This window comes from Nannospalax galili, unplaced genomic scaffold (genome assembly GCF_000622305.1).
Source record: "Nannospalax galili isolate Female #2095 unplaced genomic scaffold, S.galili_v1.0 scaffold1050, whole genome shotgun sequence".
NCBI classification, from domain to species: Eukaryota; Metazoa; Chordata; class Mammalia; order Rodentia; family Spalacidae; genus Nannospalax; species Nannospalax galili.
In genome coordinates, this window is record NW_008329037.1 from 12,454 (window position 1) to 36,546 (window position 24,093).

The 24,093-nt window shown below is 40.8% G+C and overlaps 2 protein-coding genes across 5 annotated transcripts in view; one reads left to right on the forward strand and one right to left on the reverse strand.

Moving 5' to 3' along the window:
* Positions 1-10,800: 10,800 nt before the first annotated feature.
* On the reverse strand, positions 10,801-15,137 carry Epm2aip1 (EPM2A interacting protein 1). The gene is made up of 2 exons (XM_008830410.2): positions 11,199-15,137; positions 10,801-10,998 (listed from the first exon to the last, which is right to left on the reverse strand). Exon 1 carries the CDS (start codon positions 14,996-14,998, stop codon positions 13,178-13,180), a length of 1,821 nt encoding a protein of 606 aa, XP_008828632.1. The 5' UTR covers positions 14,999-15,137; the 3' UTR covers positions 10,801-10,998; positions 11,199-13,177.
* A 154-nt stretch (positions 15,138-15,291) lies between these two features.
* Positions 15,292-24,093, forward strand: part of Mlh1 (mutL homolog 1) — a 51,210-nt gene continuing 42,408 nt past the window's right edge. For 2 of the 4 annotated variants that reach the window (XM_008830422.3, XM_017797445.2), the window contains exons 1-3: positions 15,292-15,567; positions 17,397-17,487; positions 21,581-21,679. In XM_008830422.3, the coding sequence (XP_008828644.1) occupies positions 15,452-15,567; positions 17,397-17,487; positions 21,581-21,679 (306 nt within the window). In that variant the 5' untranslated portion in view covers positions 15,292-15,451. The remainder of the gene's footprint in view (positions 15,568-17,396; positions 17,488-21,580; positions 21,680-24,093) is intronic. The other 2 variants (XM_017797442.2, XM_029562160.1) reach the window with 1 other exon arrangement.

Genomic DNA, 24,093 nt, shown 5'->3' on the forward strand with positions numbered 1-24,093 from the left:
ATCTGTTTATATCATGTTCAGTAACTGACCCTGTCTTGAAAAGTAAAGTGGACAGCAATAGGGAAGGATAATCAGTGCTGACCTTTACATGTACACATATGTGCAAGTGCATCCCCCAAAAAAACCCTCTACAATAACAACCTCGCTCAGCAATACCGCATTACATTTTCTTTAATAGTTGTTTCCTAAGCCCCAGAGGGAGGGAGCAGAGCCACAAGAGGTCTCAGTGTTTATGGTCTAGAACCCAGTCTTACTGAATAAAGGCTCAAAAGCCCAAGAGTGGTGAGGCTGGCAAACTGGGCATGCTAAGGAGAAGGAGGGTAAAAAGGCTCAGCGTTCTCAATGAGAAAAAAAACTTCACAGACAGATTTGCTAAGTTCTAGATTAAGAAGGATCTTTCTATGAAACTGAAGGAAAATGTTCTATTTGTCCTCATTATTCATTTACTATTCTTAGCTTATTAATTAAACTTTATCATAGTTATGTGTGTATAGGAAAGCATAGATTACAATAGATTTGGTACTGTAACCTTCCTAGCTGGAATGAAGGTGTTCTAAAGAGACACTTGTGCCCTTCCCTTTGGCTGAAACAATGGGCCCCCCGGAAATTGGAATTTCCTTATGAGCCTCATACTGGGAGAAAGAAAAACACTGAAGCCTGGTGTCAGCCAGAGGAGGCACTCGTCTCCTAGGAAGAGATTTTGCACAGTACTGATAACTTGTCTGACCACCTTGCAGGAAACCAAGTCAGTGATGGGGCAGTGATGGGCAGGACCTGGACTGATCAGCTGGAGCACACCTCTTACCATCTGTTTAATCCCTGGACCTCTTTATTATTTCTTCTTCATATGATCACATTGAATGAATCTCTTTCCCCTGTTTTTCTCTATTCCTGTCTAATTGTCCTGTTGAGGACAGATAAGGTTAGATCTAGCTTAGTAGAGTGCAAGAGGTGTGCATAGCTAAATAGTCCTTGTCAAGCTGTGGTCCCATTCTCTTCTTTGCAAAGTCTTCTGACAACTTGTCGGGAGTGTGTGAAATCTTTTACAAAAAATCTTATTTGTTTTCTGTGTGAGTATCTTGTCTACATGTATGTTACTGCACCTATACATGCAATGCTTGGGAGATCCCCTAGAGCTGGCATTACAGGCATGTATATGCTATCTGATGTGAGTTCTGGGAACCAAACTGTGGTCCTCTGGAAGAGCAGCAAGTGCTCTTAACTGTTAAACCATATGTCTTCAGCCCTTTAATTCATTCAAAACTTCTGTTATGGAATTTCTAAACATACCAAAAATATGACTCCCCCAGGTGCTTGCCCTCAAACTTTAACAATTAATCATACTTGGTAATAGTGAGCTGAGAAAGATACGCCTCTTTGTAGTAGTAACTATCAGGGACAAAGATCTGCTTGGAACTGTCAGTAAAGAACAGTGTTTTGTACAACAATATGACATTATGTTGAAACCCATTATTTTGTACTCTAGGGGAAAAAAGAATGGTATTTTTTAAAAATATATATTTTAAAATTATGTGTGCATGTGTGTATGTACATGAATGCAGGTGCCCACAAGGGCCAGTAAGAGGATATTGGATCCTCTGGAGCTGGAGTTACAGGCTGTTGTGAATCTGCTGGATGTGGGTTATTGGGAACTGAACTCAGGTCCCTTGTAAGAACACTACACACTCCTTATCGCTGAGCAGCTCTCCAGCCCCAAGAATGGTACTTATTTTGCAGGCTGTCTAACAAAGAAGGTTGGATAACTGGTGGCCTGTGTTCAGGGGAGGGCATAACAGTTAAGCACACTTGGTAAAGGAGCAGTGGAGAAAGGTCATGATGTTTGGGCCATAAAAGAACTTCTATTATAATTTATCACCTACATTGCTCTTTTCATATTTCAATTAGCAAATTATTTTCCATTCCTAGTGGAGACTGAAGCTCTTATTTGTTTTTGTGGCCCATGTGATCTGAGAGGGGCGTTAAGCCAGATGCTGAAGGTAGTCATCTGAAAGTATTATTAGAAAACTAGCGGGCTTTCTTAGTTATGTAAGAAACTTAGAAACCCAAGCCAGGTACAAAAGCCAAGACCGAATTCTCCAGCTTGTCACCCAGTGACTTTGATATGCTGGAAGGGAAGCCAGGATCCATCTGAATAGTAAGCTCCTGAAATGAATCCCTTAAACATCTCAAGCATAAATCTGAGCTCTGTCCCTGCCAGAAAATCATCATGCCCAGATCTGTATTTTTTTAATTAAAAAAAATTGTGTGTGTGTGTTCAAATGTATGTGCCTGTGTATGAGGGAGTATGTAAGCCACAGGTCAATGACAGGTGTCTTCTTCAATCACTCTCCATCATATATATATATATATACACATATATATCTATATTTTTTGAGACAGGGTCTCCCTGTAGCCCCAGCTGTCCTGGAACTTGCTATGTAGACCAGGCTGGCCACAAACTCACAGAGATCCGCCTGCCTCTGCCTCCCGAGTGCTGGGATTAAAGGCGTGCGCCACCATGCCCAGCTTCCATCTTATATATTAAAGTAGGGTGTCTTGCTGAACCTGGAGCTCATTGATTTGGTTAGTCTAGCTAGCCAGCTTGCTCAGGGAATTACTGTCTCCACCTCCTGAGGCCTGGATTACAGATGTGTCATCATACCCATCTGATTTACATGCGTGCTGGGGATCCGAACTTCAGACCCTATACTTGCACAGCAAGTACTTTATCCGTTGAGCTATTATCCCCTCAACCCCACAAACTGCCTTTCCAATGATAGTCATTTGATTTATTGGTCTCATGATAAAGTTTTTTTGAACCCTCTAGAAATAGATATTTGTGCTTATATATAATATATATTTATATTTGTTTATTGTTGGGAGGTACATGTTGCCACAGCATGTGTGTGAAAGTTAGAGGATAACTCTAGGAGTTTGCTCTCATCTTCCATGTCAGTCCTGGAGATCAAACTTAGGTTGTCAGGCGCGGTAGCAGAGGCCCTTTCCTACTGAGTCATCTTGACAGCCTGATAATTTGTGCTTTTTGAACAATACGTATCAAAATAGAATTTTTTCTTTTCTTTTTGGGAGGGAGGAGGTGGTTGAGACAAGTTCTCATGTAGCCCAGGCTGGCCTTTAACTCCTGAATCCACCTGTCTCCATCTACTAAGTGTTGTGATTACAGGTATGTGCTACCGTGCCTGACTAAAATAGGGAAAATATTTCTTTTTGAAATAGGGTCTCAGGTAGCCCAAGCTAGACTCCAATTTGCTATGTAGTCAAGAAGGACTTTGAACTTTTGATTCTCCTGCTTCTATCTCCAGAGTGCTGGGATTACAGGCATGTGCCACCAGTCCTGGCTTTATGCAATGCTGGGGATCAAACCCAGGGCTCTGTACATGTTGGGAAAGCACGTTATCAACTGAACTACATCCTCAGTACTCTAATTTTTGTTATATGTCTAATATTTTAATATCTCAAAGAATTCTAGATCTCCAAAAGATTTCTGTGTAGGCACAGAGTTCTGTCCCTAGCCATTGCTAGCCAGAACCAAAGGACAGGGCTAAGAAGATTCCACCAAGTAAACAGCTCTACACAAGGAATGGAAGCGTGGGATCAGTAGGATAATGGAAGCAATGTTGAAGTGGGGAAAACACTGGGCCTTTGCTCTGGCTCTGCTGAGTGAGTCAGGACAACCCTAACCAACACTCTGAGACACGGTTTCTTTACATTCTAAGACTTGAGAAAAAATGATTCTACAGACCTTTTAACCATTCCAATATATCCAGATTCAAGGGATCAGTGAGAACGCTGATAAGACAGGAGCTGTAAGTAGGGCAGCTTTGGATGTGTCTGCCCCAAACTGCCCAGAAAGTCCCTTCTTTCACCCATTCACAGACCTGGGGTTTGCAGCTATGTTTGAGACCCCTTAGGAGAAAATGTCTTCCTAGTCACAACTATTTCTCCTATGAAGAAAAATAGCAGCTATTGATTTCAGAGGGTACAAAGCAGATATGCAAATGGGGACTTAGACTAGATCTCTGAGTATGAAGTTACTTTTGCTTGTTGATGAAGCATCAGTGCCCCATTCTGGTAGGACTCCATTAACCATTTGACCTCTGAGTTTAATTTCCTCACATGGCTTCCATGAGATAATCTTGTATTTCTCTATTCATCTTCCCGTAAGTATAAGTTGGTTTCTTACAAGCAGGAAACCTACCAAATATAGGACTGAGCTTTTCCCTTCATAGCCACTACTCGCTTCATTATGGATATGTGCCTGGGCTGAGGGAAGGCATCAGAGTGGACTGCCCAAGAATATGGAATTACTACATGAGCTCTGTCAGTGGCATTGGAGAGGGGTAGTTATAGAAACCAGGGAGGTGTAGAAAGGTCAGCTAGCAAAGTAAAAAGAACAGATACAGGGATGAAAGTAGACAATGGTGTTTCTAAGAGATATTCCCCTTCTTTCCCATGGACAAAATGTCCCTCACTAAATTCTCCATGTGTGTACTATGCATGTGTACATATTTGTGTGTGGAGGTTTGTATATATAAGAAGGCCAGAAGTAGACTAGTCATTCTCCACATTTTTATTTTTACTTTTTTTTTTTTTTTTGGAGACAAGGTCTCCCTGTAGCCCCAGTTGACCTGAAGCTCATTATTCAGACCAGGCTGGTCTTGATCTCAGAGATCTGCCTGCCTCTGTCTCCCAAGTGCTAGGACTAAAGGGGTGCACCACCACATCCTGTTTTTATTTTTTGACAGGATCTCACAATGTAGTCTCAGCTAGCCTGGGACTTGCTCTATAGACCAAGCTGGGATTAAAGATGTGTGTGACACCAGGCCCTCCACCTTTTGAGACAGGGGCTCTTACAGAACCTGGAACTCACTGATTTGCTAAAAGACTAGTTGGCCAGCAAGCCCCTGGGATCTTCCTGCCTGTCTCTCTCCAGCACTAGGATTACAAGTGCATCTCACCTCACCTGATGCTTTATGTGGGTGCTGGGGATCTGAACTCAGGTCCTTATGCTTTCATGGTAAGAACTGACTGAGCCATCTCCCCAACCTTTCCACTAAATTCTTACATTGAAATCCTAACTCTCAATGGCATGAGGAGGGGTCTCTTTGGCAAGCCGCTAGGTTGGTAAGGATGTTTGCCAATTTGCTTTGTGTTGATGTGATAAAATGCTGACCAAAACCAACTTGGGGAGGAAAGGGTTTAATTTCATTTTACATTTTACAGTCCATCATCAAGGGAAGCCAGGTAGCAGCTCAAAGTAGAGCTGAAGAGCAGATTGTGAAAGCTTCCTGGCTTGCTCAGTTATTTATATATTCCAGTCTACCTGCCTCAGGATGGCACTGTCTACAGTAGGCTGGGTCTTCCTACACCAATTAACAATTAAGAAAATGCTCCATTCACATGCCCACAGGCCAATCCAATAGAGGAAATTCCTCAATTGAGGTTCCCTCTTTCCAGTTGACAAAAAACTAACCAGCAAAACATAGAAGCCCCTTGATGTGTTATAAAGATATGAAAAAACTTATTTTCTCTTCTGCCCTCCAGCATGTGAAGACAGGAGATGGTCACCTATAAACTAGAAGTCCCTCACTGGACACTGGATCTGAAAAACATCTTGAACTTCCAAGTCTCTAGAACTGTGAGAACAACTGGTATTTGAGATACCCAGTCAATGGTAATCTGTTCTAGGTCTGAACTGACTGTGACATTTCTTTTCATCAATCTTATTTCCCCCTTAAGTTTCTTTTCTTATTAGGTAAAACTAAATGCAAATTTATTTTTTGTGTCTAAGTGTTTTGCATGTTTGTAAGTGTACCACATTCATGCAATGCCCATGGAGGCCAGAAGAGGGCACTGGAGCCCCTGGAACTGAAGTTACAGGTTGTTAGCTGCCATGTGGGTGCTGGAATTCGAACCCAGGTCTTCTGCAAGAACAGTCAATATTCTTTAATCACTAGGCCATCTCTCCAGCCCTGGTCTCATGTACTTCTAATCAAATTTTATTATTTATATATGCAAAGTTTATAACATTCCATTGTACAAAAAAGTTATAAAAAAGGTGGCGTTTTTAACTAGCAATGTACCAATGGCACACTTAAGGCAGACTCTGGACACTGTACTTCTAACTTAACAGAATATCTCACTACCTTTCAACCTCTTCTATCCCAGATCCTCACCCATCTTAACCTTGTGGAACAGAAGTGAACAGGGTCATAATCACACTAGCAAACACTAATCATAATTGGTAGAACTCAAATATAAGATACAATCCTTTTAATCTTTTTAAAAGAATATTTATTTTTATTTTTTTATGTATATGCGTGTATTGCCTGCATGTAGGTAAGTGAACCTGTGTCATGCAATGCCCACGGAGGACAGAAGACGCTGTCGGATCCCCTGGAACTGGAGTTACGGACTGTTGTTAGCTGCCATGTGGGTGCTGGGATTCGAACCTGGGTCTTCTGTAAGAATAACCACTGTTCTTAACTGCTGACCCATCTCTCCAGCCCCATTTTTTTTTTTTAAACCTTTTTGAGACAAGGCCCCCTGTAGTCCCAGCAGGCCTGGAACTCACTACGTAGACCAGGCTGGCCTCAATCTCACAGAGATCCACTAGCCTCTGCCTCCTGAGTGCAGGGGTTAAGAGTGTGTACCATCATGCCTGGGACAGTTTTTAAGGTTTTTTTTGACAGAATCTCACTATGTAGCACTGGTTGGCCTAGAACTTGCTAGGCAGACCAGAGTGGACTGAAATTCAAGAGATCCATCTGCTTTTGCCTCCCCAGTGCTGGAATTAGAGGTACGTGCTATGATGTGACTCACTTTTTAAAAAAAAAAAAAAATCAAAAATCAAGCAGGTTTTGTATTTTAATCTCTAAATTCCTTTCAAATGTTGGATACTGGCATTCCTGGGATAAACTTACCATAAACGAGTGTCATGACTCATGTCAAGACCAGTGGAGCCAGGTATGCCCAGTACTGCCGCACGTATTTCACATGCTTGAGGCCCTGGATTCAATCCCCAGCTCCAAAACAAATGAACAAAGCCCAAAGCCTCAAAACAATAAACATCTACTTACATCACATATCATTTCTCAATTCACAAATTTTGTAAGTATAGTGCTCAGTTCACAGCAGAGAAAGGAGGGAGAGGGATTAAAGACAAATGTTAGAGGGGAGTGTGGGTGCAGATTGATACAGGACCTTGTAGGACCTGATAGGATACAGATTCTACTCTGCCTGTGATACAAAGAGGGTTTGGAGGGAGAAAGTAACATTACCTGACAGATTTTAAAAGAAGGATTACTCCGATTGCTCTGGGGAGAATAATCTGTATAAAGAAACAAGGTTATCTACCAGAGAGTACACCAAAAAGAAGGGGAACTCACATTCACTGAAAGACACAGAACTTTTAATAGCAACTTTATTCATAATGATCACAAAGTGGAAACAATCCAAATATTCATCAACATTGAACGGATAAAGTGTGGTATAATAATACAACGAATGCACTACGACACAGAAGTGAAAAATGAACTGTTACAACCTACAACATTGATTACTACAGCAGACATAGAGAACAAAAGATACAAAAAAGTATATATAAGAATCTTACTTCATATAGTTTTAAAACAGGCAAAACTAATTGATTGCAATACAGGTCAGACCAGCAATTATCTCTCTTGTATAAGAGGAGGAAGGGCACCTACTGGAGTAACAGAAATATTTTCTACCTTAATCCGGGTGGTGCATTCACAGGTGAATAGAAAAACACACCGAGGTGTACATTTAATATTTGTAAACTTTTATTTCAACAAAAAAGCAAAAACATATTTGAAATGACATAGAGTGATATAACCACGACAGTCAGTAGTGCTTATTTTCCAAATGTGTCTTGTTCTCCTCCCCATTGTATGGAGAGATTATACTTCTCTTGACTTTGGTGTGGCTGTGGGCTTTTTTGTTTGTTTCTCAAAGTAAGCAGCCACAGTCCTAATGGAGTATCTACTTTGTCCTGAGCCCCAGAGTAAAGATGATTTATATCAAGGATTAATGAATTTGTAAAGGGCCAAAAATTAAGTATTTTAGCCTTTGTTGGACATATACTGTGTCAGAACTACTCAACTCTGCCACTGTAGAGCAAAGCAGCCACAGACAACTCATAAATGGACAAGGCTGTACTCCACTAAGACTTCACTGACAGAAACATGAACCAGGACAGACTTGGCTTGTGAGCTGTAGTTTGCCAGCCCCTTACCTAAAGCAAAGTCGTCAGACGATTTTCAAGATGAGTAGTTGAGATAGTAAAACTTTGTAGTTGTTTACCTCATGGTAATGTAGCCCATCCTGATGCAGAGATTGGTTCTTCTCCTTACAGAAGAACTAAAATACCAAGCACACAGGCTTAGTGATCAGCTGGCAAGCATTCAAGAAAACTGCTACTGGGAGATAGAAGAAATAATTACACAGGGGCAACTCATCTTACGGACAGGTCAAACAGTCCCTTGAGATGAACTGGGAGACATTAAAGAAGAAAGAAATTATGTGGTGGCTGTTGACTGCATGTGACAAAGTGTACAGGAGATTAACTCAGAATTTTGCCAGTTTTAAGGCAGAAATCAAAACTGGAGAATTCAGTCAAGTACTTAGTGGGTAGGGTAAGGAATCCCAAGAAGATAATAAGCATGAGAAACTTTAAACCCCAAAGCTGATAAAATAAAAAGCCTAGTTTTGCAACAAGGATCTATCAAGACCTCAGAGTGAATTAGACTGTAAGTCCAACTAAGAGACGGATACTAGTTAATTTCTTAAATTGGGCAACGTGACTTTTAAGGAAAGAGACCAAGGATCTGCCTTTCCTACTTAAGACAGAAAAGCCCGAGTTACCCAGAAATTAAGTTCACAGAGGCATGGGAACAAGAAAGCAAAGAAATACAGCAAATCTAAAAGTACAAGTTAGTTGGATGTCATCTGGGGTTTGCACTTTGAGATGATATAGGCATTCCGTAGGTAAGAAAATAAGGGCTGACTGAGTCATTGTTCCAGTACTTGGTAAATTTACTTACTTTTAAATTCCAGAAGAGTCAGAAATCATCTGTAAAGGAAATAACTACTAAATAGCATGGCATTTTCTCTTAGGGTTGATGCCTACAAAAGGAAAAATGCATGTTAACTCTTATGTCACATTGTCTTTCTCCAGTACTGAAGGTAACTTTAAAATTACTTTAAATTAGTTCATTCTAAGCAGTTATCTAATCTTTTCCCTCTGTATATAGGTTTTTGGAAACCTGCTTTTAGAAATTAAAAAAAATTAAGACTCTATATCATGGATGCACTTAATATTATAGAGTGGATTTATGTGAGTACACCTAGGTTTGAATCCTGACATGACTACTAATTAGATTTACGAGGGTAAAAATTACAATGTTTGTTTTCCTAACAACATTCACATATTTGAACCACATGCTAAGCACTGCACTAAATTCAAGAAACACAACAATGAGGTCCCTAGTCACAAATAAGGTAAGTTTCATTTCTTAATTTGCAATTTATGGCTACAACTATTCAGTAAACAGGCAAGATGGACTGTGAAGGTCAAATGAGACTGTGAAAGTTTCAAAGATCGTACAACACCACACGAGTATTTATTTGCCAGAGCATTTATTCAAATGCTAGGCACTGTGCTAAGCATTAGATAAAATCACGAGTCACATTTATGTTCCAGTCTAGCAAAGACCAATAAGCAGTAACAAATGGTAAGGGTACAGCTAGAGCAGGATGGGGTGTTGTTCAGCGAGTGTACAGTCGGGGTACCTGGCCTAGAGGGCATCACTGAGGCTTCCAAGATGAAGTAGCATTTAGACCAAGACCTGCAAGATGAACAGAAGTTTTATTTCATTCTGAGAGCAACAGTGAAAGCAGTGGGGCAATGCGATTGGGTTGAGTCACATTTTGACTTGGGCCGGGACAAGTGAATGGTTGGCAACTACAGTGCCACCTCCTGAAGAAAAGGAAAATGAGAACAGCAAGTTTGGGGGAAAGAGGAAAGTGAGCCGTGAGGCCTGTGAGAGAGCAAGGTGCTGGCAATGCTGGCAATCAGAGTTAAGGGAAAATCTCCAAAGGAGGTAAGAATTTGGGAACGTTTGCAAACAGGTGGTAACTGAACTCACAGAAAGAGATGAGATCATCTATGGAGGTAATGCAAGGGAAATAAGGCAAGAGCGATCAGGCAGCTTAAAAAAAAAGAAAAGACAGCAAAACAAACTACAAACATACTTAAGGGAAAAGGTGCCTGCAAAGAAGACTGAGAAAACCTACCTGGAGCTGGTGTCACTCAAAGCTAGGGTAATCTAGTGTTTCAAGGCGGTGAGAATATGACAGACACTTAACTCGAGGACTCTGAGTGGCAATACGGGAGACTGGGCAAGCAAGCATTTGAACTACTGGGAATGAGAAAAATGGAGATGTGACTGTGAAGGACACAGAGGGTCTTTTTTTGTTGTTGTTGTTGTTTTTTTTGTGTGTTTTGTTTTTTTTTAAATGGCACTTATTTTAACTGTATTCACCGATACCACAGGACTAGTAACAACTATGTATTTAAAAAAAAAAAAAAAAAAAAGACTGCCATGCAGCTCTGAGAATGTGTGGAAACAGGGACCCTTATAAGGTATTAATAGGAATGGAAACTTGTACAGCCACCGTGGAAGTCAGAATGGAGGCTTTAGAAAAAAACAAAACAGGGCTGGAAAAAAACACAAAAAAAAGAAAAAAATAATAATTAAAAAAAAAAAAAAAAAAAAGACTGCCATGCAGCTACTGTTAGTACAGAAAACAGTAAAACACATTAAAAAAAAAATGAGACTAGTTACAGCAAGCTTTCTATTGCTGAGGGTCAATTTTTAAAAAAAATCCTTGGCTTATTTATATCTCCCCACACTCACTTAGTGGCTACATGATGCAAACTAATTTTATTATCACCTTAAGCAAAACAAAAAAAAAAGACTGCCATGCAGCTACTGTTAGTACAGAAAACAGTAAAACACATTAAAAAAAAAATGAGACTAGTTACAGCAAGCTTTCTATTGCTGAGGGTCAATTTTTAAAAAAAATCCTTGGCTTATTTATATCTCCCCACACTCACTTAGTGGCTACATGATGCAAACTAATTTTATTATCACCTTAAGCAAAACACGAGAACTTGATAAAATGTACAAGATACTAATATTTAGGGAACTGGGACTAGAAGGCAGCAGCAGCTTTCCGTTTTCTAATCTTTCTCTCAAGTAATAAAAGCATTTGCTGTGAAAGCCATACACAAAGCTCCAGGGAAATTACCAGCAGATTATTTTTGTTTGTTTTTCACTATCCTTTTTCCAGATACTTAAGCTTATTCTCTGACAATCAAAATGTCAATCTGTTATCTTGTCAATATATAACACCTGCTTTTCTTCTCAGAAATGCTGGAATTAGGCTTCCCTATCAAATATACCATCAGCTTCTACTGGTAATTTTCCCTGTCCCTTATCTTGAAATAAGATAATGTATATAGGGGGGAGGGATTTGCTGGCACTTTGGGAGGGATAATTCCTCAAGGAGCCAGCTGTCCTGTGCACAGTAGGAGGGAAAAGTCTCAGGCTTAGATGCCAGCAGAACCCTCCAGAAAATGTGATAACCACAAAGGTGCCCCTACACATTTCCCAGCAGCCTCTGGAAGGAAGGGTTGCTACCTTTGGTTAAGAACTACTGACCCACCTTGGTTCTTAGGCTCGTGTGGCATCTATTTAGATTGCTTAGGCATCAGTTCCTTCTAAATTCTTGGCTGTAATCTGGTTCCTTGAATTTACAACAGAATAAAGTGCTACAATACTTAAGACAGAACTTAATAGCACAACGGTTTTCAAACTATACTTGAGGATGAAGTTACAAGTCGGGTGCTGCTTTTAAATCAGTTTTACATGTTGAGCTTTACCATAAGATTTTTCAGTTATGTCTGATAGTAAGTGGTACAGCACAAAACCAATGTGTCATTTGAAATAAAGAATTACTACAGCCTGTGAATTAAGGCTGCTTCTTGAGATATAAATGTTTCTATTTATGCACTGTCTTAATGTGGACAGATCTAAATTCTGGAGTAGATCCATTTTCAGCAGCTAATGAAACCCAACATTATCAATTCAAAATAAAGTGTTTCTCTTGAGCAGAGTTTGTTTATAAAACATTAATACCCATGCAGCTAAGACAAATAAGCTAAAACTTCTCACAACTCCTGATCCTGAAGTCTTATTTCCTCATGTTTTGATAGGGCCAAAGTTCTGTCTAGAGTAAAAATAAAGAATTACTAACTGGCAATGGTTCAGATTCTATACTTACCATGGTCCTTTGATAGACAAGCTGAAAATAGCCCCTAGTTGTGATAAATTCAGGGGAAACCACCCAAAATTGGTTATTTTTAATTCCAAATTGTGAGAAGCCTCTTAAATCAGTAACTTAAAATCATTCTTGCTTCTCCAACTACAATTCTGATCACTCCCTCCAACTGTAATATCACTGTTACTAGGAAGGGTGGGAGGGGAAGGGCAGGAGGAGGAAATTTGCCAAGATTTACTTCAGACTCAAAAAGATGTTTTAAAAAAAATAGTCTTAAACATTTTTAGCTAGACAAAATACCTCCACTGAGCATATACGCTGTTCCTTTTCAGACACTTAATAAACTTGGCATGTGAGTTTCTGTAAATTGACTCAAGTACACTTTTAAGGAATTGGTAATTTAAAATTATCACAATTTTTACACTTTGTTAAAATAAAAGATAATATTTTTGGTATATATCTTCAGAACATCTTAAAACCAGACTTCTAATTCAACTCACATTATTAATACTAAACTTGCTGAAATCAGTTATACCATAAAAGCAAAAGGCAATGACTTTTTCCATTAAACTACGTTTTTAAAAAGGTGGTATTCTTAGGTCTCAGTCCCATGTTGCCAAATGAGATGGGAAAAAGGCAACTGTCAGAAAGATTTGAACTGTTACTGATCTGGACATCTTGTAAAAAGCTCAATGCTTTCCAACAATCCAAAATTCGTAAACGTGAAGGAAATCAGACCGATTTTTGCACTTGAAACTGAATTCTTGTTTCAATGTTGCACTATAAAAGCTTAAGAGTCATTTCTTTCTCTCACAAGATCATCCCAACGAGGATCCATTTCAGTTGTGGCAACACGAAACAGCGCTTGGAGATGCTCATCCGTCAATGGCTGGCTCAGTGTGTGCTGGTTTCTAGTTAAATACGAAAAAGCTTTATCACAGATTTGATTGCTATCAAACAAGGATGCCACCTTATAGGCAACCCCTTTGATAATTGGGTAAGCTTCACCAGACAATCCAGCATAAAACTGTCCCAAGTCTTTGACTCTGTATTCATTCCACAGGTCAGTGTTTGCCTGAAGCTTTGTTAGCTCCACTCTCACGGAAATAGGTGCATATTCAGGTTTAAAGTTAAATGGATTTGCAAAAAGTTCCAAGTCCTTTTTAATGAACCTGAGGTCCTTAAAATGCCTCTCAAAATCTTTCTGTAGCCGAGCGATCACCATCTGATACCTGTCAGGATCAAAGATTTTCTGATCTTCCTTAAACTGCTGTTTAAGCTCATCCACCACGATGCTGAAGGCAGGAAAGTCTGTTAGATTTACTTCCTCCATATGTCTCTGAAGGGAATCCAGCTTAGCCTCAAAGGTACAAATGCGCTCAAAGGCAGCTGCAGCGAAAACTTTACTGATCTGCAACTCTTCACTGATCTCTCGAAGATAATCCATAATATCTACCAAGAAGCCGAAGTCACAAAGCCACTGTTTGTCTGTGAAATGGACTGTTGTGGCTCCTACCGAAACCAAGAATGCTTCGATTTCTTTTCGCAGTGAAAATATTAGTTTTAAAGTCTTCCCTCTTCTAAGCCAATTGTTCAGACACCGTCCATTCACCCTTTCACCATGCTCTGATTCAGACTCAGTTAGTAAAGGCTGAAACTCGGGTCGTCGAACACCTCTGGTCTTAATCATAACCACCCATTCGGATATGGTATTTATAATCTGATTAATATCGACATCGTAAGAACTCAACAGTTCCAGGTGAAGAAATCCTGAATAGTGGATCACATTCCAACAGTTGGGGCTGACAGCCTTCTCTCTCATGTAGGAAACCAGTCCGGAATTCTCACCGATCATCCTTAAAGTGTGGGTCGTGGTGAGTCCAACCATCCGCTGTAAGCTGAGCCCCGCTGTCTGCAGGGCTTCCAGAATCGCCGACATGAGGGCACCCACACTGAAGTGATGAGTCAGGTTGATGATCGTCAGAAGATCTTCCTGCACCTCCAGGTCGCGGCCTACGCCACGGATAAAAACCAGGAGGTAGTTCTCATAGGCCACAAAGGCCTGATCATCCAAAGCAAGGGAATAGGCCTTGAAGTCCCTGGCTCGGCTGAACAGCTGGCTACGCAGATTGCTGTCAATGCTCAGAATCCTCTGCCTGGTGATCTCTGGAGACAGATCGATACCTTCCAGGACGCCTACGTGGTCGGGCAGGACCTCTCTCAGCAACACCTCCATGCATTGGTGTACAAAGTCTCCCTCCCCCCAGCCGCGACCCTTCAAGGCCAAGAAGCGGCAGAGGCCGAGGCCTGCCCGCGTCGCCCTCTCCTCGGGAGTGAGCACCGCCGCCAACGACATGTCGCCCTGGCGCAGCCGCTCCACCAGGGCAGCGCGCTCCTCGTCCCCTACAAACCGTTCGTAGAATTCGTGTTCTGCCTCGTAGTGGCGCCGGACGTCGCGTTCCCGGGTCGAGGCGACCAGGCGGCGACACACCAGGCAGAGGGCCCCGTCGCCCTCCGGAGGCTCCACCACTAAGTAACGCTGGGTCCACTCGGGCCGGAACACCAGAGCCTCATCGACTTCCATCCTAATCCTCTTGGGCGTCATCCACATTCTGCGGGAGGCCACAAGATAACGCCGAGCTCCGAGGCCGCAACAAACGGGGAGGAGCCCGCCGAGCGCCAAGCACCCCCTGGGTTCTGCGCCAGATCACCCGAGCAGGGGCGCACCAGCTGCTGCCAGGGCACCTACCCTCCTATTGGCTGGAGATTTCGTATTCCCTTAGCTCTCAGAAATGAGCCAATAGGAAGAGCGGATCGTGAACTTTAAAGCGCACGCGCATTGCTTCTATCCTAGTGGGCGGCCGCAGTTTTGGGACGGGACAGAAGTCCCGGAACTGACGTAAAAGAAGTTTGATTGACATTCTTTCGGTCCAATCAGCACCCGCGACTGGAAGATGGCGCAGGACGGCGTAAGCCAGAGCTGGAGGAAGAACGTGAGCGTGAGGGGTGGAAGTGATTGGCTGACGGCGAGCGTCGCGGTAACCTGGGCTTTTCTGGCGCCGAAATGGCGTTTGTAGCGGGAGTTATCCGGCGGCTGGACGAGACGGTGGTGAACCGCATCGCGGCTGGGGAGGTTATCCAGCGGCCTGCTAATGCCATCAAAGAGATGGTTGAAAACTGGTACGGAGCGGTCTCCTAAAGGCCCCTAGGGATGGGTCGGACCGGCCGCCCCTTCCCTCGAGCCTTGGTTCCTCATGGCTTCCCCGAGACCTGTTGGGAAAGTAGAGGAAAAGAGATATGGTATTACTCTAATGGTACCTTCCCGAAGGAAGCTACTTAGCCTCACATTATATATGCAGAACGTGCAAAACTAGAGACGTGTGAATGTTTATGTTGAGGAGAAGCAAAACAATCTTCAGAGGATGCCGCGTTCTTACCACCGTTTCCGAAATCCATATACATTCAAGGGCACAGTTCCTTTTGAGTTTTATTCAGAATAAATGGTCGCAGTTTTACATCAGGCTAATGGGGACACGAGGGCTAATTTCTGATTACCCCGTTGCCAAATTTACTGAGTCCAGGTTTTTCTTAGGTCCTTCGTTTTTGGCGGCATTCTTTGATTCTGATGCTTAACGTGGTTAGAAAAGTGAGTGTTGACTGTAAAACGCAAAAATAAATATACAAATAAACCACTGTCAACAAAATTTGGAAGTGAATATCCATAATGTATATCTGAAGATTATATCAAATCCTTTGTATCAATTGATGTTAGCAAAATTCATACATTGTTACCACCACCCCCCAAATCAGTGAAGAATGCCAAGCTTGTAGAGGTTCACTGTAAAAACCATTTAGAGACATGGTGCTAAAATAACAGTGGGTTAAAAAAGACTACAGACAAAAAGGAAAAGAATTAAAAGGTATTGATTTGGTGTAGCAATAGACCCCAACAGTACCTTTTGTTTATATGGTGCTAGAATGGCCCAGTGATTTGAGCCAGTTACTGTTCTGTGCCTGAATTCTGTACAGTAAAACTTAAACATACTAGCTTAGTGGCTTATAATTCCGCAAGCAGAGATTTTTTTTTTCTTCCTGGATTCCAGTTAAGTGCTTGTTAATATTTAACTCGAGGTTTTTTAATGCAAGGGGTCCTGAGAAAGGTGTTTAAGTAACTTGTCTAGTTTTTAAAATAAATCATGTTTCAGAGAGAAGTTGATACAGGTTGAATTATTTTCTTTGGTAGGTGTTCTGTGCTCATAGGGTACTCTGAAAACACGAAAGATTTATTAGTTTCTTTTTTTTAAGCTTATTTTCTATTTTTTAAATTAATTTTGCCTATTTGTGTGTGTGTACCAACATGCTTGTGGAGGTCATAGGACAACTTTTGTGAACCAGTTCTCTTTCTACCATGTGGGTCCTAGGGACTGAACTCAGGTCCTTAGGCTTGGTGGCAGGTGGCTTTACCCACTGAACCACTTCATTAGTGCTATTAGCTTCTTAAAGTACTTTCTGCATTGCCATATTTTTTTCTTTACTTCATCATGAGGCTGTTTTCCTAAAGAAAAAGGAATAATAGAGGAAAACACTTAAAATTTTTAGGATATTTTATTGGAGTCACTTAGAAACCAGAGACTGAATAAAGTTAAAATAATAGAAAAGTAGTTGAAATGAGAATAAGAAAGATGTACTAAAAGAACTATTCTAGAGGAACAGAAATGGTTGTTCTATATAATGTATAGGCTCATACAGTACAGGCATTGAGCCTCTGTGACAAAGGAAAAGCATTAGTTAATCAAGCACTCTGTTTGGTATTCACTATTATTGCTGAGTCCCTATTAAAATACGTGCATTAGGCCAGGCATAGTGGTGCATGCCTTTAGTCCCAGCAGGGAGGCAGAGACACATGGATCTCTGTGAGTTTGAGGCTATCCTGGTCTACATATTGCTTTTCAGGCCAGCCAAGGCTACAGAGACCCAAAAGTGATAATATATTTTCTCTGATCTGCCAGTTTAGATGCAAAATCCACAAGTATTCAAGTGGTTGTTAAAGAAGGAGGCCTGAAGTTAATTCAGATCCAAGACAATGGGACTGGAATCAGGGTAAGTAAAATCTCAGGGGAGCAGGATGTTTATATGCTTCATGTGATGCCTCTGCAGGAACATGCAGAATCTTTCCTTCTCTGTTCTGGTAACTTTGGACTTTTGCAAGTGTTATTACCATTATACTAAAAATTCAACACCAACGATAAAGAGTCCCTACTGTCTATTACAGACTGTTCAAGGGGTGTGGTAGTGTATATAACAGAAAAAACCTTGTCTTCTGATGGATGCTTTCCATCCTGCTAGTAGGAGACAATAAACAAACAGGTGTAGTGGATGCTTTGTCAGATGACCTGGAATGCTCTGCAGGAAAAAAGCTAGGAAGTAGATAGGATTGAGAGAGGGAGGGATGTGATTTCTGATAATGGTAGTTTAGGAAGGCTTTGATATGGATTGGAAATTCTGAGAGAACTGATGGAGATCAAGGAGCAAGTCATAAGAAGATTGAAAGGTTGATTTTCAATAGTCTGGTCAGAGAGAATAGAGATGAAAGCCATGAAATAGAAACATGCCTGACCTTTAAGAACCAGTGAGGAGGCCAGTGTGTGTAGAATAGGGTGAGCAAGAAGAGCAGGGCTGGAGAGATGGCTTAGTGGTTAAGAGCTCTTGTAGTGGGCCCTGGTTTGGTTCCCAGCACCCACATGTCAGCTAACAACCATCTGTAACTCCAGTTCCAGGGGATCCAACACCCTCTTCTGGCCTCTGCAGGTTTTGCATGTTTGTGATGTATTAACATATGTGTAGGCAAAGCACACACACATAAAAATAAAGGAATTAAATTTTTTTTTAAGAGAATAGTAGTGGGGCATAAAGTCAAAGAAAACATACTGGACATTTTGGGTAGAATAAAAACTTTGGCTTTTATGGTAACTCTGGTGAGCTGTGACTAAGGGTGCATCATTTGGTGAGGTTTATTCAGAGACCTTTTGAAGGGGCTGGAGCAGTGGCTCAACAGTTAAGAGCACTTGATGCTCTTGCAGAGGACCTGGGTTGGGTTTCCAGTATCTACTTTGAGTGATTTACAACCGCCTATTGCTCTTGTTCCAGGGGATATGACACTCTGTCCTCCAAAGGCACTGCATACAGATGGTGCACCTACAGGCATATACACATGCATATAAATAAAAATAAGATTGAAAAAACTAGAAAACAGACTGCTGAAGGACAGGGTAGAGACAGTGAAAGGACTCTTGTAGGAACCCAGGGGGGGATAACAGTGCTTTGGACCAGTTGATTGCAGTAGAGATGCGGGGGTTTAAATGAGGAGTGTCCCCCATAGGCTCATGTATTTGAGTACTTGGCTCCAGTTGGTGGTGTTTCCTGAGGTTAGGAGAGTAGCCTTGCTGGAGAAAGCATGTAACTGTGATTGGACTTTGAGAGTTCATAGCGTTGCCCTACTTCCTGTTTACCTGCTCTGTTTCCTTTGCGTGTTTGAAGATGTCAGCGCTCAGATTTCTACTCTAGCCTCTGTGCTTACTTTCATGCCTTCCCTCCATGATGAACTCTTATCCCTGTGGAACCTTAAGCCAAAATAAACTCTTCCTTCTATAAGTTGCATAGAGTTTAGGTCACAGCAACAGAAATAGAAGATAGAGGCAGTAAGGCCCCGAGGTGCCAGGTTGTGCATAGCCATGGTTTTGCCTCTGTGTTGGGCTTATGCTAGGGAGAGGGCAGGTCTCTGTCATTTGCAGATTCTGGTCTTGGGAGAACTGATTCTCTTGAATAGACTTTCCACCTCCCCTTAGGGCTAGCTATGGTCTTGACTCTACATGTGGTCCTGGGCATCCAGGCCGTGATATTGGTCCTCTCCGATTCCCAGGCACCAAGAGGTTTTCCATTATTTTTCTGTTACTCTTCTGCAGCCCCAGTGTGCCTTCACCTGTGCCCTATGGAAAATGTAAGACACCTAATCGAACTTCTAGAGATAAAAATCACAGTCTAGGAAATTACTATCAAACTTCAGCAATACTATGAAAATTGTTACTGTTGCTGTAATGTGAGTTTGCCATTCACTGCCTTTCCAAATTCTCCAACGTATACAGAGTTTTTCAAAGTAATCGTGCTATTTTTTTTTTTTAAACATCTCATTTATTTTATGTGTGTGAGTGTATTGCCTGAATGTAAGTGAGTCCACCCATGTCATGCAATGCCGTGGAGGTCAGAAGAGGGCTTCAGATTCCCCTGGAGCTGGAGTCAAGGATGGTTCGCAGCCGCCATGTGGGTGCTGGGAATCGAGCCCGGGTCCTCTGCAAGAGCAGTCAATGCTCTTAACCGTAATCATGTTATTTTTTTAAAGAAAGCAATGTTAATAAAAAATAAAAAAAGAAGCAGTGAGATCCCTGAGTAAATTCTGAAGGCAGAGCTCTTAGAATTTACTGATGTAGCATGTGAGAGAAATAATTCCTTTATTAAAGTTCATTTATTCATTTACTAAAAGATTATGGAAGAAAGCAGGTTTGAAGGGAAGATGAGCAGTTCATTTGGGAGCACGCTGAATTTAACTTGCTTTTTAAAGGTGTTTGTGGGTGTCTGTCAGTACAATGTAGAGGTTTGCAAATTTGAAGTGTAGTCATTACAGAGATGCAAATCCAAGCTATGAGATAACACTTCATATCTGCTACAATAACTGTTAACCAAAAAAATAAAATTAAATGGATTGCTGAGAAGGTAGAGAAATTAGTTCCTTTGTGCATTGCTGGTTGGACTGTAAAATAGTGCGTCTGTTATAGAAAAATGATAGAGTTTCCTCAGAAAATTAGATTACTCTGCTTGAACAATTGTACTTCCATGTATATCAAATAAGTGAAAGCAGGGACCTAGGCAGGCATTTGTGTGCTCACATTTGTAGCATTTATGAGAAGCAAAAGCAGCTTTTGTGTCCATCAGTTGATGAGTGGAGAAACAAAATATGGTATACCTACACACAGAGAAACAGTACTCAACCTTAAACAGGAATGAATTCTGTGACCTTTCAACACAGATGAACCTGGAAAACATTGTTAAGTGAAATAAATCAGTCACAAAAAATAATACTGATGTACCATTCCTATTATATGAGGTTCCTAGAGTAGCCAGACTCATAGAGATGTAGAATGGAGATTGCCAGGGATTGGGGAGAGGAGAGAATGGAAAATTACTGTTTAATGGGTAGAGATTCAGTTTAAGAAAGATGAAGTAGGCCGGGTGTGGTGGTGCATGCCTTTGATTCCAGCACTTGGGAGGCAGAGGCAGGCGGATCTCTGTGAGTCTGAGGCCAGCCTGTTTATATGGTGAGTTCCTGGCAAGCTAGGGCTGCATAGTAGGACACTGTCAGAAAAAAAAAAGAAACAAGAAAGATGAAGTAGTTCTGGAAAGGAATGGTTCTGTATTTTTTTTAACTTGTTAAATTTCTGGAAATTCAAGTAATTTAAATATGTATTTAATAAACGGAACCATACACTTATAAGTGGTTAGGATCAAAAGGTGTTTTGTTTTTTTTTTGTTTTTTTTTGAGGTGGGATCTCATGTAGCCCAGGCTAACCTTGAATACACTGTGTCACAGAGGATGTCCTGAACTCCTGATCCTCTTGCATCTACCTTAGAAGTGCTGGAATTTCAGATGTGTGCTGTTGCACCCAGCTAAAATGAAAATTAACATGTATTTTATTACAATTTAAAGAGTTTACTATAGATTAAAACTAGATTTTTTTTTTTTTTTTAATTTACAAAGAAAGGCACGAAAGCTGGGCATGATACCACATGCCTGTAATTCCAGCACTTGAGAAAGAGGTCAAGGCAACAAGATTGAGTTTGAGGTAGCCTTGGGTATATAATGGGACCTTATCTGAAAAGAAAGGAGTGCAGATGGAGAAGAGGTCTAAGGATGGGGCCCTAGGTCACTCCAGTGTCAGGAGGAGAGGACATGGTTGCAGACAGTAAATGGCACTGAGAAGGAACAGCCTGATAAGGAAGGTGAACTCCAGGACATGTGGCATTCTGGATGCCAAGGTCAGACTAATTTAAAGAGTTCTGGGAAGAATTTATTCCCTGATTAAATCAATAAAATAGAAAAATGAGAGACTTAATTATTTACTCTATTTTTTTGATCTTGTAGAAAGAAGATCTGGATATCGTGTGTGAGAGGTTCACTACAAGTAAGCTGCAGACCTTTGAGGACTTAGCCAGTATTTCTACCTATGGCTTTCGGGGTGAGGTGAGTGAAGGTTTAAAGAAATGTATAAAATACCCTCCTGTGGTGACATTATCATTTCTTAGTGTATATTTCTCCACAGAGGTTAACAAGATTTATGTTTTGTTTTGGTTTTTTGTTTTTATTTTGTTGTGTTTTGAGACAGGGTCTCCTTGTAGCCTGGTGCTTACTATGGAGGCCAGGGTGGACTTGATCTCACAGGGCTCCATCTGCCTTTGCCTCCTGTGAGCTGGGGCTAAATTCATGCCCCACCATACCCAGTTAAGATTTATGATTTACGCTTGTTAAATATGTATAATTTTCAATTTTCATTTTTATTAAAAAAATTTTTCTTTTATGTGTTTGAGTGTTTTGCCTGCATATATTTAAGTGTACTGTGTGTGTACTGCCCGTGGAGGCCAGAAGAGGCCCTTGGATCCCCTGGAACTGGAGTTACGAATGGTTAGCTGTCATGACCCAGGTCTTCTACAAATGCAGCCAGTGCTCTTAACCACTGAGCCATCTCTTTAGCCTTTTAAATTTTTTTAAAAATTTATTTTTAATATATGTAAGTTTGAACAAATTTAGCTTTCCAAAACTGAGAATTTTTCATAAGTACTTGATACACTGTTATCTACAGGGCCATGGATTTTACATGTCTCTTGATAGAAGAACCCAACAATACCTGCGAGGTTTTATCAGAAAATCAAATATGAATTTGATCAGTACTTTTATCTACATTCAGTAGATATAGGCCAGCAAGAATGGCAAGTGGAAAACTACATGACAGGAGACTTTCAAGTAAACTGCAGAGGAATGAATGATTATAGTGGGAATAAGGCCCTATAAATTGAAAGAGATTAAGGGGCCTGAGGACTGATTTCACTTAATCTTATCTAGATGCTAATTTGAACAAATAGTGAAAGTTTTTTTTGAGGCAGATATTTGAACAGATTAGCTATTTGGTAGTTTTAAGAAGAAATTATTTGTATCCCTAGTATAAAACTAAGGTTTGAGTTCTTACACCGAAATGTATGGATAAACACCTAGGTATGTATGAAACAAAAATAGATAAAATACTTTTAAGACTAAAATGGGATCTTCTGTTTTTGTTATTTATCTTTTTTTTGATCTTTTTGAGACAGGGTCTCCCTGTAGCTGAATTCAGCTGGCCTGAAACTCGCTATTTAGACCAGGCTGGCTTCCATCTTAGAAAGATCCGACTGCCTCTGCCTCCCGAGTGCTGGGACTAAAGGCGTGCGCCACCACACCTGGCTCATTTAATTCTTTATAGATTTCTTTTCATCCAGTAAATAGAGGTCTGTATGGTTCGTATGCATATTACATGTATGTACTGTAGTTTTAAGTGGTTTCTTGTTGAACATTTAGGCTCTTTACATTCTTTCCTGTTAAGCTCTGATGAATACTTTTATACATACACTCACTGTTTTATTATTTCCTTAGGATAAATTTATACAAGTGCATTCCTAGATAAAATAAAACATTTTAAAAACTGTTAATAGGGCTTTCTTATTGTCCCCCTCCATAAACTTAGTGCTATAAAACAAAACATTTGTTATACAGTTCTAGAGGTTAGAAGACATGTCTAATGGGGTGTAAACAAGGTTTTGGTAGGACTTCATTCTTTTGGGAGACTCTAGGTAACTAGATAAACTGTTACAAGTTGTTATTTGGGAGGAGAGAGAATTAAGGTAAAGAAAGAAAAGGGGCATATTTTCATTTTAGGCCTTTTATTTTTAACAAATAATAGGGATGCTATTTTGTTTAATCTAAAAAAGGCAGCTGTTACCAATTTTGTGTAATTCAGGCAGGTGGGGTCAAACCAGGATAGCTTCAATTACTCTCTTGCTCACAGTGACCCCAAAATTGTTCCAATAGAGACAGTTTCTAGAAGGTTTACCTTGCAGCCGTCTCTACTTAGCCTGTGGGAAAGCAGCTTTATCATGGCTATGCAACTCTCTGAGTTAGTTTCCAACCCCGCCTTAGCCTGGCTGTGGGACATCTTTGGGGTGCCTGTAATTAGATAGGGAAGATATTGAGGGATATCTTTGTGCCAGCTAAGGTTCTCAGCATTTGTGTGATTAGCTCTTACTCCTTATAGCAACCCCACAGGGTACAGTCTACTGTTGCTCTGCTTCACATGATGAAACTGGCACTAAATGTTTAAGAAGCCATCAGGGCACACCAGATCCTGGCAGAGTGGAGACGTGACTCTGGGCACTCTGACCCCAGAGTCTGTGTTCCCATCTACTTGTTCTGTTGAGAAAAAGTTCTTTCTAGAGCAGCAGGGCTGTGTGCTGTGCTGTGTGTATTAACATACTTTCTTCCTGATATTATGTAATATTGCCTCCTATGAGCAGGTCTTTATACACAAGTCTCAATCATTTAGATTTTTTATTTTCTGAGGCAGGTTCTCA

Coding starts and splice junctions, on each gene's coding strand:
- Epm2aip1 (XM_008830410.2), bottom strand. CDS start 14,998: ATGTGGATGACGCCCAAGAGGATTAGGATGGAAGTCGATGAGGCTCTG.